This window comes from Hyalella azteca, unplaced genomic scaffold, assembly GCF_000764305.2.
Source record: "Hyalella azteca isolate HAZT.00-mixed unplaced genomic scaffold, Hazt_2.0.2 contig13284, whole genome shotgun sequence".
In the NCBI taxonomy this organism is placed as follows: domain Eukaryota; kingdom Metazoa; phylum Arthropoda; class Malacostraca; order Amphipoda; family Hyalellidae; genus Hyalella; species Hyalella azteca.
The window spans coordinates 5,774-24,519 of record NW_025943212.1 but is presented as its reverse complement, the minus strand read 5'-3'; the positions used below and the strand labels follow the sequence as shown (position 1 = coordinate 24,519).

Genomic DNA, 18,746 nt, shown 5'->3' with positions numbered 1-18,746 from the left:
GTTGCATTCGCCATTGCCCCGTAAGTATTTGGAGTTGATAAATTATATTTTTTTAAGTTTTCATGGAAATTGGATTTAAATTTTAGGATAAATTATGATATTGGATTCGAACACCCCGTTTGATGAATGCGCATTGTTGTGGTAAGACTTTTACGCGTCACAACTTTCAATCCATTCCAACTTTAACATTATTTTAGAGAAAATAATTTATATTTAGAGAAAAGAATATCAACAAATAATGTTGATATTCCTTGCTATTCCTTTAAGACACGATATTCCTCTCTATAACTACAAGATATGAGTAACCTCTGCAGCGATTGAAGTAAACGATCACTCAAAATTATTTCCCAAGCCTTGATGTGCACAACAGCAAGATTTCATCGGGTGCTTCAGATCCTATTTATCGTCGAGTTATCGTCGATTTGTCGTCGAGTTATCGTCGAGATATCATCGAGTTATCGTCCAGTTATCGTCGAGTTATCGTAGAGTTATCGTCCAGTTATCGTCGAGTTGTCGTCGAGTTGTCAAGTTATCGTCCAGTTGTCGTCGAGTTATCGTCGAGTTATCGTCGAGTTATCGTCGAGTTATCGTCAATGTATCGTCGAGTTATCGTCGATTTATCGTCGATTTATCGTCGATTTATCGTCGAGTTATCGTCGATTTATCGTCGAGTTATCTTCGATTTATCGTCGAGTTATCGTCGAGTTATCGTCGAGTTATCGTCGAGTTATCGTCGAGTTATCGTCGAGNATTATACGGAAATCTAATTTCTGACTAAATTTATTTTACTGCAGGAGTTAAATAATTACTTGACTTTTTCGCTCCTGAAATTCCTCCATTGAAATGTCCGCGCAATGGACGACATGATTCGTTCTGGTCAATTGCACGATTCGCTGCGCACGAGTGACAGTGCGACGTTCGCTTTCAATTCCATTTATTATTAATTACGTCTATGAATTACTTCTAGTTACGCCTTTTGAATTACTTCTAATTACATCTATGAATTACTTCTAATTACGTCTATGACTTACTTCTAGTTACGCCTTATCAATTACTTCTAATTACGTCTATGAATTACTTCTAATTACGTCTATGACTTACTTCTAGTTACGCCTTATCAATTACTTCTAATTACGTCTATGAATTACTTCTAATTACGTCTATGACTTACTTCTAGTTACGCCTTATCAATTACTTCTAATTACGTCTATGAATTACTTCTAATTACGTCTATGACTTACTTCTAGTTACGCCTTATCAATTGCTTCTAATTACGTCTATGAATTACTTCTAATACCGCATTGTGAATTACTTGCAATTAGGTACAATGAAAAACATTGTTTTTTCCTGGCCAGACGATGGACACGGAGTATATGTGTCGTTTATATGACTGCGATGCATGTGATTATGCTGATCTTATTTTTGTTCAGTCACTGTTCACCGGCTTGTTTCTATCTATATTTAATGAAGAAATTTCTCCTGTATTTCTATAATCAATTATGTCCAATTTCTATAATCAATTATGTCCAATATTAACCTTCTATAATCAATTATGTCCAATCGTACAGCGAATGTTTTTTACCCTTCAGTTGTACGTTACTAACTTCTATGATATTGTTATGCTTCTGTTGAATATGACCCGACCGTGTTCCTGCCAAGGCAACTTGATCGCCTGAGCTGCTAAGTCTCGGCACTGGCGCACTTGTATAAATCACTGAGCTTTAAACATCCAAACACCGATGCATTTTTTACTCATATGTGGGTCATAGTGACCCAGTTTAGCTAGCGCACGTAGCACTGATACTCCTTTTCCAGGACAAACTGGGTCAGGATGACTCGCACAAGTTCAAGAAGTGCATCGCTATATGAACAAATAACTCACACTAATGCGAATGCCCGTCCAAGAAGTTCATCGCTGTATGAACAAATAACTCACACTAATGCGAATGCGTGTACGCGGCAGGGTATGTGTAAAGACGAGTGCGTGTGGCGTGCAACTTGCGACTGGCATGCGGAGGCGCGCGTGCCCTTTGACCCCCGATGATCACGAAGAACTTTCCCTCCATACCAGCACAGTGGCTTCCTTGTGGCCTTGCTCAGGGATACACAAGCATACCATGCGATCATGTATTTAAGTGTTTAAACGCTGTCGAAGAGCGTTCCACGTATCCAAAAGCGTTCTTTACGTTCCTTTTGACAAGTATCTAACGCTGTAAAATAGCTTTCCACGTACCCGAAAGCGTTTTTTACGTTCATTTTGGCAGGTATATAACTCTGTCGAAAAGTATTCAACGCATCCAAAAGCGTTCTTTACGTTGCCTTTGATAAGTATATAACGCTGTCGAAGAGCGTTCCACGTATTCAAAAACATTTTTACGTTCTTTTTGGCAGGTATATAACTCTGTCAAAAAGTATTTCAAGTATCCAAAAGCGTTTTTTATGTACCATTTGACATGTATATAACGGTGTCGAAGAGCGTTCCACGTATCCGAAAGCGCGTTTTTTACGTTCCGGTGTCATGTACCCACTTGAACTCTGCAGAAAACTTTTACCGAAAATACTCGTGCACTTCCCAAGAAATATTATAACATTCACTTATTCAAAAACACATTTTGTACTATGCGTTTTCCGTATCGTTTGCGTTCCCATGAAAAATAATACTGTCAATGTTCCAATGCTTAAGCGTTTTACCAGATTCATGAGCTGAGTCTCAAGCATCCAGATAGAATTATTAAACTGACGCCTTTTCTCTTCTTATCTAATTATATTTTTTTTTCGATCGTTTCTGTGTAATAAAATAACAAAATAAATTTTTTCTCGATTTTCACGTGGACTAGAAGTTTAATTTTAAATTATTGTCCAGCTTAAAATTCACTGTGAATGTCATATCAATTTCTGGAACTCGTAAAATTTTTAAATTGCGGTCAACCTTCAAACCGCAATTNCCAGTTGTCACGTAGTAACCACCAGTAACTAACCTGTACCTCTGTTGCCAGTTGTCACGTAGTAACCACCAGTAGCTAACCTGTAGGTACCGCTGTTGCCAGTTGCCACGTAGTAACCACCAATAACTAACCTGTACCTCTGTTGCCAGTTGCCACGTAGAGACATGAATTGTCTGAACTGTACCTCTGTTGCCAATTGTCACGTAGGGGAAACCAGTAACTAACCTGTGCCTCTGTTGCCAGTTGCCACGTAGTAACCACCAGTAACTAACCTGTACCTCTGTTGCCAGTTGTCACGTAGTAACCACCAGTAACTAACCTGTACCTCTGTTGCCAGTTGTCACGTAGTAACCACCAGTAGCTAACCTGTAGGTACCGCTGTTGCCAGTTGCCATGTAGTAACCACCAGTAACTAACCTGTAACGCTGTTGCCAGTTGCCACGTAGTAACCACCAGTAACTAACTTGTACCTCTGTTGCCAGTTGCCACGCAGAGACATGAATTGGCTAAACTGTACCTCTGTTGCCATGCAGTTGTTACGTAGGGGAAACCAGTAACCTGTACCGCTGTTGCCAGTTGTCACGTAGTAACCACCAGTAACTAACCTGTAACGCTGTTGCCAGTTGCCACGTAGTAACCACCAGTAACTAACTTGTACCTCTGTTGCCAGATTCCACGCAGAGACATGAATTGGCTAAACTGTACCTCTGTTGCCATGCAGTTGTTACGTAGGGGAAACCAGTAACCTGTGCCGCTGTTGCCAGTTGTCACGTAGTAACCACCAGTAACTAACCTGTACCTCTGTTGCCAGTTGCCACGTAGGGACATGAATTGTCTGAACTGTACCGCTGTTGCCAGTTGCCACGTAGTAACGACCAGTAACTAACCTGTACCTCTGTTGCCAGTTGCCACGCAGAGACATGAATTGGCTGAACTGTACCTCTGTTGCCAGTTGTCACGTAGGGGAAACCAGTAACTATACCTGTACATCTGTTGCCAGTTGCCACGTAGTAACGACCAGTAACTAACCTGTACCTCTGTTGCCAGTTGCCACGTAGTAACGACCAGTAACTAACCTGTACCTCTGTTACCAGAATGAAGAACGAGTCTGTGATCGAGCGAGAGATCCGTATCGCCAGGGAGCGCGAGGAGGCCTACAAGAGAGAAAAAGGCCTCCTCAGCAACTCCGTTGCTACGCCTAAAACCTGCACCAACCTCACCAGCGATGACACTAACAGCCCCACAAACGGCCTGACTGAACAAACGCTCCAGCGACAGACGTCTTCACCATCGCCAGTCACAAGTAAGACGTTCTAGAAGTCTTTGCAGATAAAATGAATTGATGACTAAAATCGAACAATAAAATATTATGTCATTACCAAATTTGGTCTATATTTTTACGCAGAGGTAAACCCGAAAAATTTCAAAGAAGGTCTGATGAATCCTAGCTTTGACCGCCACGTTTGATAAACTGAATGGACATCGAAAATAAAATGCGTAGAATATGCTTCTCGTCCTGCGCATGAATGCTTATGGTTATTTGTTCAATGGCATAGGCAGATTTTCCATTCATTTTTATTTTTGAATTTCCTTGCTTTGAAATTCTTCTTCTCGCCTCTATATTACTTGCCTTTGGCTCATATTCATCTATAGTTGATACATTGTGGATGATTGATCCGTCATTTGCCCCATTTTTGTTAATCATATTTCTTGTTTGACGGACTCGGGGATTTTTCTGCCAAACCTGTCAAGTTTTGGATTTTAATTATCCTTTTTTTATCCAATGGATTTAGCCATTGTACGTAAGCTATCACTCTGCGCACCGGCAAATGCTAGCCGAAATAATGAACGTTATTACTTTACTCTTATAAAAATGAAGGGTTCTTGTTGTCCGAATAGTGACCTACTTTCTAACTCATAGCACGATCTGAGAGTGGACGTAGCATCGATTTGCCTTTTTGCCTGGTCCAATTGGGTCAGATAACCCAAACGAAGCCAAAACGTGCATCTCGTCGTGGACAGTCTCATACTTTTATCCGAATATATATGTTCTATACATTGATATTGTTGTTCTCCAGATGGCAGTATCAGCAAGAGTTGCCAGCTGCAGCTAGCCACCAGCAGGATATATGTTCTATATATTAATATTCTTGTTCTCCAGATGGCAGTATCAGCAAGAGTTGCCAGCTGCAGCTGGCCACCAGCAGGATATATGGTCTATATATTGATATTCTTGTTCTCCAGATGGCAGTGTCAGCAAGAGTTGCCAGCTGCAGCTAGCCACCAGCAGGATATATGGTCCATATATTAATATTGTTGTTCTCCAGATGGCAATATCAGCAAGAGTTGCCAGCTGCAGCTAGCCACCAGCATGATATATGGTCTATATATTGATATTCTTGTTCTCCAGATGGCAATATCAGCAAGAGTTGCCAGCTGCAGCTGGCCACCAGCAGGATATATGTTCTATATATTGATATTCTTGTTCTCCAGATGGCAGTATCAGCAAGAGTTGCCAGCTGCAGCTAGCCACCAGCAGGATATATGGTCTATATATTGAATAATCTTGTTCTCCAGATGGCAATATCAGCAAGAGTTGCCAGCTGCAGCTGGCCACCAGCAGGATATATGTTCTATATATTGATATTCTTGTTCTCCAGATGGCAGTATCAGCAAGAGTTGCCAGCTGCAGCTAGCCACCAGCAGGATACAGATGGAGATCGCAGAGGACAGCCAGAGGGAACTGGAACTTCTCAACGCTGGCAAAGTCCAGACTCTCTCACAGGACACCGTTGATAACAAGGCAACTCTTTTATATTTTTTTAGTTATGCACAAATTTCGTTTTAAAAAGTGAAGACGTGAATAATCCTAATCATATTTGGTGCACGGAAATACATCCTGCCTTCAATTCAATTTTTTTTGTGAGCTAAACTCTGTAACTCATTTAAAATGTGATAAACTCTGCAACTCATTTAAAAATTTTTTATTTAGTTTGATAATTCAGTTGTATCTATATACTTTATAGTTCTGCAAAATACTTGAAATAATGAAATAAACGGAATTGAAACTATATACAATATATCATACCCTCATAATTAATTTTTTAGGTTTGAGAGTTAATTCCTTAAATTTTAGAACTTCAATTGGAAATATACTTTGTCATAATAGGAATAATTATAGGGAACTTCCAGTCCTAATAATTTTCTTGTACTTAGCTTGGTGTGAGGGAGTAATAAAAATTCAATTTTTTTAATTTTAACTGAAATCAGCAAAAATACAATTTATTTCCTGAAACATTCATTGCCACAAGAATATAGATCCCCGAACCTGTGCCTGGTTTTATTTGAAACCGAGTTTACTTCGTAAAAACGGTATATCACCTATATAACCACCGACCATATGTGTAAACACCGGATTTAACTCATATAACCCCCTGATTATTTATATAAACACCGTATATCACCCATATAACAACCGATCATTCGTATAAACACCGTATATCACCTGTATAACACTATATGTCACCGGTAGAGTCACCGATCATTTGTGTCTGTCCAGCAGGTCGCGCGATTATCGGACTTGGCTGATCTCTCATCTGCGCAAGACACGCACACCAAATCTCTGGTAACATCAACTTCACGATCCTCCTCTGCCCACCACTCGGTTGCCAACAAACTTTCAATATGACAATTTTGATGTCCAGAAGCCAGTGTTTTTACGTCAACACAGCAGCGACTCAATAAATTTTTCTTTCATGTAAAATGATTATTCGTGTCAACAAAAAGCCAAATAACGGTTACCAACAAGACAATTTTGGTGTCCAGAAGCCAGTGTTGTTGCGTCAACACAGCAACGACTCGACGGACGGCAGCCTGATGTCGTCGGAGCAGAGAAGCGAAGTGAGAAGTATGACGTCTTCCCCTCAGCCTCCCCAGGGCTACAAGAAATTCATCGGCGCCGAAGAAAAAATTCAAGAAGAACTTCGCGAGATGCAGCAGCGCGAGGAGGAACTCAAGTGAGACGGCCATTTTGGTGACTTTATTCAGGGTTTGATAAAATTTTCAAGAAAATATCGCTGTGGATCTCGATAATAAATAAATATATTATACAAAATAATGCTTACCGTTCTTTTGACTAGCACTTGCCTAGACCCAATAGGGGAAGATTTGAATCAAACTGCTTTCCCAGAAGGCACCTTATGGGGAAATGAGGTAGACTAAACGTTTTAGCGCATATTCTCATTGATGGAAAAAAGGTGCTATTGTGCTCGTCATGTCCGTCTGTCTGTCTGTCCGTGACTTCACGTTTTCGTCGACGAGAAAATGCGCTCTTTGTCACTCACTGCAGTGAGTACTGAGTTATATTTTTTTAAACATCACTTGCCTGGCGTGCAAATGGGTCAGAAATCACAAATGTCTGAATACAATGCCCACTGTTGAAATATATTAAAAATCTTAAAAAATTCCCCTTTCCCAGGTGGTTGCGGTGCCACTGTAAATATTTTGAAAATTTAAAAAAATTCCCCTTTCCCAGGCGGTTGCGGAGCAGGAACCTGATGGCGCACTCTCACCCCAACCTGCTGGAGATGGGGCTCAGTGAGATCCCCTTCGAGGACGACCAGAGCAGCGTCGCTGGGGAGACCGACCCCGGCGCTGACGAGGAGACAACCCTCAGCGGGGCGGCCTCCAACCCGAACCTTGACGAGGGTAACATCGTCGCCAAGAAGGTGAGTGATGAGGGTAACATCGTCAAGAAAGTGAGTGACGAGGGTAACATCGTCGCCCAGAAGGTGAGTGACGAGGGTAACATCGTCAAGAAAGTGAGTGACGAGGGTAACATCGTCACCAAGAAGGTGAGTGACGAGGGTAACATCGTCACCAAGATGGTGAGTGACGAGGGTAACATCGTCGCACAGAAGGTGAGTGACGAGGGTAACATCGTCAAGAAGGTGAGTGACGAGGGTAACATCGTCTTTCAAGCCACTCCGGTGACTCAAAAAGCTGGGCAATTTTATCTTGTCTCCTAACGTTAGCTGTGGCCTTTAGACACGAATAGCATGAAATTGTCGGTTAATATATCTTGTGACGAAAACTTGAATTTGGCCACGTGTCTCTCCGACGATTTTACTTAAGCCACGTACAGTTCTAGAATTTTTTTCTTACACACGACCAAAGTTCTTCAAGTTCTGCTAAGATAAATCAATATATTCAAATTTAAGCTACTTGAATGCAGAGTTTAAAATTTGGACTGATGTGACAAACTCATTACACAACTTGCAAACAATTTTTCAAGGTTTGATTTCTGATTTCACTTCACCTTCACGCGTTGATGTAAAAATAAAAAATGCATTTCCTGCTGATTGATAAATCGATTAATGATATTGATCAATTTAATTAAAATAGTTGATAAACATTAATATAAGTAAGGAAATTAATATAATATTGTGTAACAGGTGAGCCGACGACGCAGTGCCCTCATCGCCGAGTGGGAGAACAGGATCCAGTCCACGGCCGCTGTCGATGCCTGAGTTAGTGTCCTGAAATTAGAATATTAATCATTTTATTGAAATTTCATTTTAAATTTTATATGTGTTCATATTGGACTAATATAATTCTGAAATAATAATTGTATCGAATGATTTTGTTTTTGATAACAGTTGTCTGAAATTTAAAATAATCTTTTGATTTTGACCGCTATCGCTCCGTTATGAATTCAATAAGCGTGTAGCGTATTTTAAAAACGATGTTCTGCTGTCCAAAGTGAAGTACATTTCTTCTCCTTCACAAATTCTTCTATGGAACTTTCGTTTTCAACTCTCTTCCTTTATACGTTAAAAAAATATGTACGGCCAAATTAAATATGCCTCACATTTTGGAGTGAAATATTTTGGAGCGAAATATGATGACACCAACAAATTAATAATATTAATTCAACACAAAAATGATGACACCAAATTAATAAATCTTGCCGTGTTTTGCAGGATTGCATAGGATTTCCAAAGCGTTCCATCGTACGAGAAGGAACGTACACTGCAGTTCTGCACGGAGTTAAATGCTGCGGGACAAGAAGGATGTTATTCCTGAATTCTGATCTAATTATTTCGATGTGTTGATGTGTTGCATCAACATCGGATAATTCACGGTTGTTTAATTAATGATTTTGAATTATGTGCATAGTAGAGTGCCTTATATGGTTTTAATTTCCCTAGTTAAGGACTTATGATACCAGTTTTCATGCAATCAATATGTCAGACACAAGATTAGACTGCAGTACATATAGAGTTATAACAATTGCAATTTGTGCTTTATGAATCCATCGTAACTTGGATCAAGAATTTATTTAACTCTATAAAAAATTCCTAACAGAATCAAGTTTACCGCCTCCTCAACTTTGGATGATATGTTTGCTTTACGACTGAATTTATTCGAACAATGCAATCTCCAAGCGCATTAGTGTGCACAGCAATTGGCCATGGAAAATTTAATGTATGAATTGTGAATGGACAATGAATGCTTGATCCAAGTCATCCTCCATGAATCAACACGATAAGTCAAACCCTGAGGGCCGTAATATCAATAATTGGACGTTTGTAACTCCGTATGCTAATTGTTGATGGTTTTAAAGCTAAATCTTTTAATCACAAATGCGAAATTGGCCGCTACGTGGACATAACCGAGCTTCGCTAGCACGGCCTCAGTCTCGTTACTTCAAAGTAGAAATAATTTGATGTCTGTTGCATTTCTTCAACATTTCCCTATTTCATTAGGATTTTATATGAAGTATTTATGTCATATAATTAGTTAGTGACAATTAGCTAGATATATGTACATATTGTAGACTATCCTTCTCATATACAATATTCTATAACCTCTTCAACGTCTTTTATGGTAGACACCCATATTATTTTATTGCAAGCTTAATAATTCATTAATTAGTTATTTTCATATGTAAATGCCAGATAAAACTTAGTTATGCGTCATGCACGTTATTGCATTTCAAGATCGTGCAATACTAAAGATCAGGTTTTGGTTAAACTAAATTAAAATTAGTTAACTTAAATTAGTAATATTGTTATTTGGTTTACTGTACTATTGAACTAAGCTTGTCTTCAGAAGCATAAAACATTTATTGTAAGTTAACAGTGATTCATTTGGCTGAACATTTTTAGCTACTTTTACACCTCGGCTGGTCAGATCGAAGTATCGTCGATATTTCTAATGCTAATGAAATTTCTAATATGAAATTTAAGTAACTTAGTAATTATTCGGACTATTAGGCCTAGAATCCACAGCTATTAGTTATATTTACTGTGTTAAAGTAAATACGATTGTGCTCTATATGCAGCGTTCATGGGATGCCCAGAGAATATTTCAAATGAATAACATCCATTTGAAATGTCGAAAAGGTCAATAGTTTGTGAACATTTTATCAGTGAATTTACATCAGTTGCATATTTTGTCTGAAATATTTTTATGTTCCTATAGGTTTCATCAATATCCTGTGAAAAATTTAGTTCTGATTCACCAAAATCGAAACTTTTTTAACCGAGATGTGGCAATTAGTATATGTGAGTGAAATTGGTAGAATTTAATTGTAGATTGCCTTGAATTTTGTTGGAGTGTTTTGAAGTGTACTGTTCGTTGGTGGTTACTAACGTTTTTCGTGCTTAAGAATAAGTGTTGAGTACGACACATTACTAGAGTCAATGCTTTATATACATTTTGCTTCCTTGTATTCTATTATGTGACGTTTGTCCTGTATTATGCTTCAAATAAAGCTTTACATGAAACTACTAGAATTTTACGAACTCCAATCTTCTGTAGCACATTTGAATTATCCCGAAATTCACGCAATAGTCGTCAATATAAGTGTACCTAATGCAATACAACTTAACACACCTTAAGAAAACGGTACAAAATATTAAACTACAATCGTTCATATTGAATTAACTGGATTTATCTTGAGTAACAAGGAAGAAATGAGATAATAATTTCAAGCTTCAGTTATCGACATCTGTGTGGTGACCTCATTGAAGCATACAAGAATACTCATGGGCTTATACAAGGTCCCTGAAGGATTACTAGAATTTGAACCAACACCAGGGGCCACGGCTATAAACTAAAAAAAACTGCACTGAAATTTCTCCACGATACAACATTTCTTCTCGCTTCGAATCACCGACATGTGGAACAGCCTCCCCGATGACATCGTTGGCGCTCCATGAATAAACGAGTTCAAGAACAGACTAGATAAAGCTATGGAAAAGTATATGTTCATACTTGAAAAGCTTAGCACCAGATCGAACCCTGTGAAAGTCTAGTAGCTATTTCAAATAATCATCAGGTTGGAAAAGATCCGGTCGAAAGACCTGTTTTTAGATCTCCTGTGGATAAGTCACGAAAAGTACAAGAATCTGAGGCAGGCCGCATCAGATCAGGCCTATTCTTCAGCGCCGATATCACTATATTACGATACGATACAAGAGATAAAAAATCAGTTTAAAAAAATATTATGGCTCCCGAAGCTCCTTATGCATAGCCTCAGCCGGCAGCCTAGGCCAGTTTGACAACGACATTATGCAAGGAATTTTCATCTCCTCCATAATAGGGTAAAGAGATATCAAGTTAAAGTCAATAAAATTTATTAGAAGATCAATTTTTGAGGTTCAGTTCTTCCATGGTTTTTAATGACCGAGCACTAAAAGTTGTCTGAGATTGGGACCGTGGCAACTGGAGACCGAAATTCAGGTTCTTCATCCAAAATAATTCATAAGATGCGATAATTTGAACTGAATGATTAACAATTCACGGGTCGGCAGCCGGTGTCTCAGGACCGGGCGTAGTTTATACTGTTGAAGAAATGAAGAATGCCCTGGCATACGGAGAGCTGGTGTTCACAGTCTCAATAAGTGCAACAATAAAGGGCTGTATAATTCGGAATAAATACTTATATGAAAATAATTGCACACACCTAAACCTATTCGGAGTTTGGTGCAACTGAGGTCACAACTGATATGCTATAACGCAAGGAATAAAACCCAACAAAATAAGGGTAAAGTAGGAGGAAGGTTTACAGGACAGTAGGAGGAAGGTTCACAAGAAAGGACAGACAGGACAGTAGGAGGAAGGTTCACAAGAAAGGACAGGCAGGACAGTAGAAGGAAGGTTCACAAGAAAGGAAAGACAGGAAAGTAGAAGGAAGGTTCACAAGAAAGGAAAGACAGGAAAGTAGAAGGAAGGTTCACAAGAAAGGACAGACAGGACAGTAGAAGGAAGGTTCACAAGAAAGGAAAGACAGGAAAGTAGAAGGAAGGTTCACAAGAAAGGAAAGACAGGACAGTAGAAGGAAGGTTCACAAGAAAGGAAAGACAGGACAGTAGGAGGAAGGTTCACAAGAAAGGACAGGCAGGACAGTAGGAGGAAGGTTCACAAGAAAGGAGAGCAGGAGGAAGGTTCGCAAGAAAGGAGAGCAGGAGGAAGGTTCGCAAGAAAAGACAGGCAGGACAGTAGGAGGAAGGTTCACAAGAAAGAACAGACAGGAAAGTAGGAGACGAAATGTTCAGGAAAAAGTTGGAGGAGGAATGAAACCCTAAACCTCCAACTTCCTTTATTATACAGTGAGCAAACGACCTAATTTCATTTAGTTTCTCCTTAAATGCCCCGAAAGTAAACGAAGCAGAGCCGTAGGGATAATTTCTAACAATTAATATCTGCCAAGAGAAGAATGAAATTTCTATATTTCATCAACTGAAATAGAACAAGAATTCACATGGAAAACGGAACCTCTGATCCTGAAGCTGAGTCATGAGCGAAACACACACTTTCCAGAAATAAACGCCTTTGAATTAAAATTTGAATAACTAAATTCCTGTTTTTATATTATGAAACAAAATTCTGCAATTCTCTATTTTCCATGGAGTACTCCTGAATATAAATTGTTACATCGAAAAAGTTGTTCTCGTTTCCTCGATCTTACTGATTAAATTGAAGGAAAAGCCGTTCATGATCTAAACCAGATATATATAAAATTTTACTTTAAGAATACACTTTTTTTCCTCACACTTACACTCAGACGAATTTCGTGGTACGGATTGCGTATAAATAGCCGAAACTAGGCAATTCATTATTCGTAATTCGTGGAAGCTGTTTTCCATCTAACCAGATTTTCATTAATTAGATTTCCAATGTAAGCGCTACGTAAATTATTTTCGAGGCTCCAGCCTGACCAACCCGGCCACTGTGCAGAGAGTGGATGAATATTGCAAGATCTTTGGCGACGCTTCAGTAGCAAAATTTATGCCTTCAGAAGATCTTGCCGACCACTGCACTCCAACCGAACTTTTACCGAGCAGGAATCGGAATGCGAGTTGGCATTTCTAATACATTATTGATGACTTAGTCACTCATTTTAAATTATGATATTGAGTAAATGAAGAAGAAAAAAGAAAAGAATGGCTCGCACTGAATTAACTGCTCAAAGTAGTTAACTAATGAGCAGGATTCTGAAAACCAAAGTAACAGACTTAGCACGATGCAGCAATCGTACCTACTTAACCTGATATACATATTCCAAGCAAAATAATCAAGCACGATTCATGAATATCACAAACAAATAATTTTGAATAGAATATAACAAAAAAAAAAAATATTTTGAGTATCACATGAAAAATAATTTTGAATATCACAGCGTGCGACTCGATGAACTTCTGGAGAGCGACTAGCCATGGCGGTCCGTGTGAAAAAACTTCTTCTCTAAATGCAGTTGTTAGTAAATCGTAAGGTAAAAATTAATGAAATTACGTGTGAATCTGACGACACGAAATACAAGATAGAATTGTTTGAATGATCACAAAAAATGTCTAGAAAAATTGCGGTGAAAAATAACGAAATACGGAGGGCGGATACAACAATATTATTTCAGAGCAGTCGGGGCACTCAAATAGATTATTATAAAATATGGGGAGTTATCAGAGCAATAAATAATACGATTAAAAATCAAGATGGAAAATGTTTTGAACTCTCCTGGCAGATGGCAGGTTGAGGCCATTGAGGGCCACGTTCCATCACCCTTATCAGTGTTTATTATCATCATTGCCCTCCTATAAGTGTAATTTTTGATCTCTTATCACTGTCATTATTGCTCTCTTATCAGATCATCATTGCTCTCTTATCAGAATCATCATTGCTGATCATTTTACATGATGATCATTTCATTATCATTTTATTATCATTTTATTATCATTTTATTATCACTTTATCATCTTTTTATTATCATTTATTTTCATTTTATTATCATTTATTATCATTTTATTGTCATTTTATTATCATTTTATTATCACATTATTATATTTTTATTATCATTTAGTATCGTTTTATTATCATTTTATTATCATTTTATAATCATTTTATTTCGCGATTATCGGACTTGGCTGATCTCTCATCTGCGCAAGACACGCACACCAAATCTCTGGTAACATCAACTTCACGATCCTCCTCTGCCCACCACAGTCCCACTGTGTCCCCTCACTCTACCTTGAGCAACTCCAGCCGCTCATCCAACGGCCTCTCCAACGGCCATTTGAACGGTCATTCCAACGGCCTCACTAACAGCCGGTACAACGGACTTTCGAACGGTCATTCAAACGGGTTATCCAACGGTTTCAATGGTTCAGCACGTCTCACGAAGAGCCTCTCCACCACAAACCTAGCGTCACAGAACTCTGGAGCTGCTGGCCTCCGACCCAAAGGTCTCATGGAGAAGTTCATTGCATCCCGTGGCAAGATGACTCCGTCTGCCTTTACTTCCTCTTCCTCTACAAACGACCATCCCAGCAGAGTTATCATCACCAGACCCATGAGGGTTCAGCCCAAGGTGAGCCTGCAGACCATGCCATAATTATTGCATTAGTTTTGGATTAGTTGAAAGGTGGAAAGTTCAATTTCTTCCATATGTAGAATGTAGACCTGCTGAGATAGGATAATTTGGTTGAATACACTGACCGAAATCCCGTATATATTAATCTCAAAAATAAGGCCATTTTTGAGATTAAGAAGTTCAATTGTATGAGATCACACTGAAAATTTTCCTGTACTAATATTCTCGTCTCAGAAATGAAGTATAAAATTTTTCTATCGTGTAAAATTATGGTTCGTGTAAACATAAAGCCAAATTTCGGTTGCCAACAAACTTTCAATATGACAATTTTGATGTCCAGAAGCCAGTGTTTTTACGTCAACACAGCAGCGACTCAATAAATTTTTCTTTCATTTAAAATGCTGATTCGTGAAAACAAAAAGCCTTTTTCGGTAGCCAACAAACTTTCAACAAGACAATTTTTGTGTCCAGAAGCCAGTGTTGTTGCGTCAACACAGCAGCGACTCGACGGACGGCAGCCTGATGTCGTCGGAGCAGAGAAGCGAAGTGAGAAGCATGACGTCTTCCCCTCAGCCTCCCCAGGGCTACAAGAAATTTATCGGCGCTGAGGAAAAAATTCAAGAAGAACTTCGCGAGATGCAGCAGCGCGAGGAGGAACTCAAGTGAGACGGTTATTTGGTGACTTTATTCAGGTTTTGATAAAATTTTCAAGAAAATATCGCTGTGGGTCTCGATAATAAATAAATATATTATACAAAATAATGCTTACCGTTCATGTGTTGAGCTTCTCGAGCCACGCACTGTATTTTTATTATTGTGTGTGACATTTATAACAAAAAATATGTTGTGCGAGATAGCTTAAAAAATAAAAACATTTTTAATGACTCACGTTCAAATATTTCATGGTGAAATTTAAGTCATGAGCTTCTCAAGCCACGCACTGTATTTTTATTATTGTGTGTGACATTTATAACAAAAAAACATGTTGTGCAAGATTGCTTAAAAAATAAAAACATTTTTATTGATTCACGTTCAAATATTTCATGGTGGAATTTAAGTCATGAGCTTCTCAAGCCACGCACTGTATTTTTATTATTGTGTGTGACATTTATAACAAAAAACATGTTGCGCGAGATTGCTCAAAAAAAAAACATTTATAATGACTCACGTTCAAATATTTCATGGTAGAATTTTTGCAGTTTGGGTAAGCTTTTGCGAAGTTGGTATCAGTGCTGCATTGGTTCTTCAACGAAATCGTCTCGAAAGCCACATAGTCAAATGTGTTGTCAGGTTTCAGCTGTTGAGGAAAGAAGATTATGGAAATAACTATCAGAATAGAAAAAAATAAGCAGCAGATACGTTTATTTTTTGTGTGGGGACTACTTTTTCCTTCAAAAATTTACAATAAGATAGTATTTTAAGAAAAATAAGCAAGGAATAAACATTTCGAGAGATGAATTTTTATGGACTTTGAATTGCGGGTTCCTAGATCAGGAGATTTTAAAACATTTTTATTCTTTATGCAAAGAACAAAACTTGTCTTGTCAAGAGTCTACAAAATAAACTACATCTATAAAATCTCATTGCAGTTCACTAATAATGCTTAAGAAAACGCTACGCATATATCAATTCAGCGATCAAAAAGTAAGATTGAACTCACTGCAAAAATGCAGATTGGCTTCTAAATTAGCGCATAGGCGAAATTGTTCATGTCTATACAAATGCTAAATTAATTGCCCGATGTGCTCAGTGCGCCAGTACACTGTTAGAAAAAACGGTGAAAAAACGGTCCACACTGTTAGAAAAAACGGTGAAAAAACGGTCCTACTGGCGTTCTAGTGGCCGGTCGCCCCGTATAAATGAATGAAAATAAGCTGTTTCGCCGTTTTTATCAGATGTTTTACGGATTTCTAGTGTAAAATTAGAATGAGAACTGCGACACGGTGTTTCTTTTCGCGTGCCGAACGGCCACTGAAACACCGGTAATACCGGTAACGGTAATTTTTCTAACAGTGTACGCTGAAATACTCACGAGCTTGGCTGGTTGCAACATGCACTTGGAATAATTGAAGTGTATGGGATCACATGTTGCGGCATCGTACCCAGTCAAACTTTCGTAGTTATTGCATTTTCCATCTGTTGAAGGAGAAATTTAGTCGATGGGTTATGTATTACTACCATCTACACTTTTTTTTCTACAGTCTACACAATGATGAAAAAGTGAAAAATCACAGGATCTTCCAAGGCAAAACTGACGAGTACAAATGATCAACAAGCTTAAAATTGAGGATAAGAAACTTGAGCTCAGTTGATTCCAATCGATTTTTAATTTGAAGCTGCCAATCGTCAATAAAAATATTGGTTATTGATCTTAGACCCACAATTGTTCAATTTAAGCTTGAAATTATGTTAAAATCAATATGAATAAATCGATGCAATATAACTTATGTTGGAAAGTTACAGCAATACAAATCGTTTCGGACATTAAAATTTCATGTTGAGAAAACGGAATTTAAATCTGTTCATTTCAGTTTGCAGCAAGCGTCTATCTAATAGTACATAGTTTTTGAATGATCATCTGTCGATGTAATCTGGGAACGAGTTTTTAATCGTATAGGTTCGAGGGAAATGCTTAATTTGATAAGAAAATTAGCACGATGAAAATATTAAGTCTTTATAGTATACGTTAACAAAAAATGGATAAATAAAAAATATGTAAATTTCGATATGTCGTCAACCAACTCCCACACTGCCGAGAATGCTAGCTGCCTCACAAATTAAATAAAAATATTGGTTAATGATCTTTGACCCACAATTGTTCAATTTAAGCTTGGAATTGTGTTAAAATCAATATGAATAAATTGATGCAATATATAACTTATGTTGCACTCACTTGAAGCAAGAAAGTTGCTCGCGTACGTTTTGTCCTGCCGAGCGCATTTATTAGCATCGTCGGAATACAAGATTTTCTGCCGTGCCAGGAACAAAGCCCCTCTACAAAGGGATGCACCTCTGTAAAAAATTACAAGTAATCATTTCAGTGTATAAAATTAGCAAGTGACTTCATCTTTGAAATGCGTAAAACGTTTGAAAATTTTCGTAAAAAATACACACGCTATTATATTTCAAAACAAGGACCCTGAACTCACTGGATGTCTTCACATCCGAATTTTCTCGTTAGACCATCAGACAGTAACGTATAAACGTTGCCATAATCTAGGTTCAGACACTCTGGTATGACGAAGTAATAATGTAAACAAAATAATGTTCGAGCTAGAACAAAGTTACAAAAATCATAATCCGTTACTCTAAATATTTGTCATTCTTCAGTCAAATCGTTGATTTCAATCAAATAGCACGACATATATGAATAATTAAAAATAATTAACAATTGCATTCGCAAATCTTGTCAATAACACATCTTTGATTGACATGCAAGCGAAGTACTTACGCCGCGGACGAGGCAACGGTTGCGGCGGCGATCAGAAACATCAGAGCTCGCTTCATTTTTTCTCTGTGGTCGTGGCAGCGGTGCGATGGCAGGTCGGAGCAGCGGTGCGATGGCAGGTCGTGGCAGCGGTGCGATGGCAGGTCGTGGCAGCGGTGCGATGGCAGGTCGGAGCAGCGGTGCGATGGCAGGTCGTGGCAGCGGTGCGATGGCAGGTCGTGCGTAGGCAGGCAAATACGGCTTGATCCTGATGCACTGTGGGTATGTGGTGGCCATGTTATAGACATTGGATTTGTTGGGACAGGTGTTGAGAAATTCATTCAGATGCTGTTATTAATGATACAGTGTACACACATGCGAGCTGAATAATCAATTTTGTTGCCTCTAAATATACGAAGTTTAATTCTAAACAACTGAATGCTGTCTTTTCATAAGATTTTGGTAATTTGTGTTTCACCATGGGACTGTTTTTTCGGGG

General features: G+C 38.5%; 3 protein-coding genes across 3 annotated transcripts; 2 read left to right on the top strand and 1 right to left on the bottom strand.

Annotated features, from left to right (window-relative positions):
* Positions 1-6: 6 nt before the first annotated feature.
* Positions 7-10,738, top strand: LOC108674673. The gene is made up of 8 exons (XM_047883580.1): positions 7-20; positions 4,040-4,248; positions 5,107-5,220; positions 5,606-5,748; positions 6,771-6,961; positions 7,480-7,672; positions 8,399-8,473; positions 8,927-10,738. The coding sequence occupies exons 2-7, from the start codon at positions 4,041-4,043 to the stop codon at positions 8,471-8,473; spliced, it is 924 nt and encodes a 307-aa protein (XP_047739536.1). The 5' UTR covers positions 7-20; position 4,040; the 3' UTR covers positions 8,927-10,738.
* A 3,207-nt stretch (positions 10,739-13,945) lies between these two features.
* Positions 13,946-15,486, top strand: LOC108674672 (merozoite surface antigen 2-like). The gene is made up of 3 exons (XM_018162634.1): positions 13,946-13,977; positions 14,454-14,817; positions 15,292-15,486. The coding sequence occupies exons 1-3, from the start codon at positions 13,946-13,948 to the stop codon at positions 15,484-15,486; spliced, it is 591 nt and encodes a 196-aa protein (XP_018018123.1).
* An 83-nt stretch (positions 15,487-15,569) lies between these two features.
* Positions 15,570-18,387, bottom strand: LOC108674671. Its single transcript, XM_047883579.1, has 5 exons — positions 18,272-18,387; positions 17,714-17,832; positions 16,853-16,956; positions 15,989-16,117; positions 15,570-15,620 (listed from the first exon to the last, which is right to left on the bottom strand). Exons 1-5 carry the CDS (start codon positions 18,325-18,327, stop codon positions 15,570-15,572), a joined length of 459 nt encoding a protein of 152 aa, XP_047739535.1. The 5' UTR covers positions 18,328-18,387.
* Between the last annotated feature and the right edge of the window lie 359 nt (positions 18,388-18,746).

Excerpts from the sequence above, each read along its gene's own strand:
- LOC108674671 (XM_047883579.1), bottom strand. The coding sequence starts at position 18,327 with ATGAAGCGAGCTCTGATGTTTCTGATCGCCGCCGCAACCGTTGCCTCG. Across the intron at positions 17,833-18,271 it reads ACCGTTGCCTCGTCCGCGGC|AGGTGCATCCCTTTGTAGAG; the intron begins GTAAGTACTTCG and ends AATTTTTTACAG. Across the intron at positions 16,957-17,713 it reads GAGCAACTTTCTTGCTTCAA|ATGGAAAATGCAATAACTAC; the intron begins GTGAGTGCAACA and ends CTCCTTCAACAG.
- LOC108674673 (XM_047883580.1), top strand. The coding sequence starts at position 4,041 with ATGAAGAACGAGTCTGTGATCGAGCGAGAGATCCGTATCGCCAGGGAG. Across the intron at positions 5,221-5,605 it reads AGCAAGAGTTGCCAGCTGCA|ATGGCAGTATCAGCAAGAGT; the intron begins GCTAGCCACCAG and ends CTTGTTCTCCAG. Across the intron at positions 6,962-7,479 it reads CAGCGCGAGGAGGAACTCAA|GCGGTTGCGGAGCAGGAACC; the intron begins GTGAGACGGCCA and ends CCCCTTTCCCAG.
- LOC108674672 (XM_018162634.1), top strand. The coding sequence starts at position 13,946 with ATGGAAAATGTTTTGAACTCTCCTGGCAGATG. Across the intron at positions 13,978-14,453 it reads TTGAACTCTCCTGGCAGATG|TCCCACTGTGTCCCCTCACT; the intron begins GCAGGTTGAGGC and ends TGCCCACCACAG. Across the intron at positions 14,818-15,291 it reads CCATGAGGGTTCAGCCCAAG|AAGCCAGTGTTGTTGCGTCA; the intron begins GTGAGCCTGCAG and ends TTTTGTGTCCAG.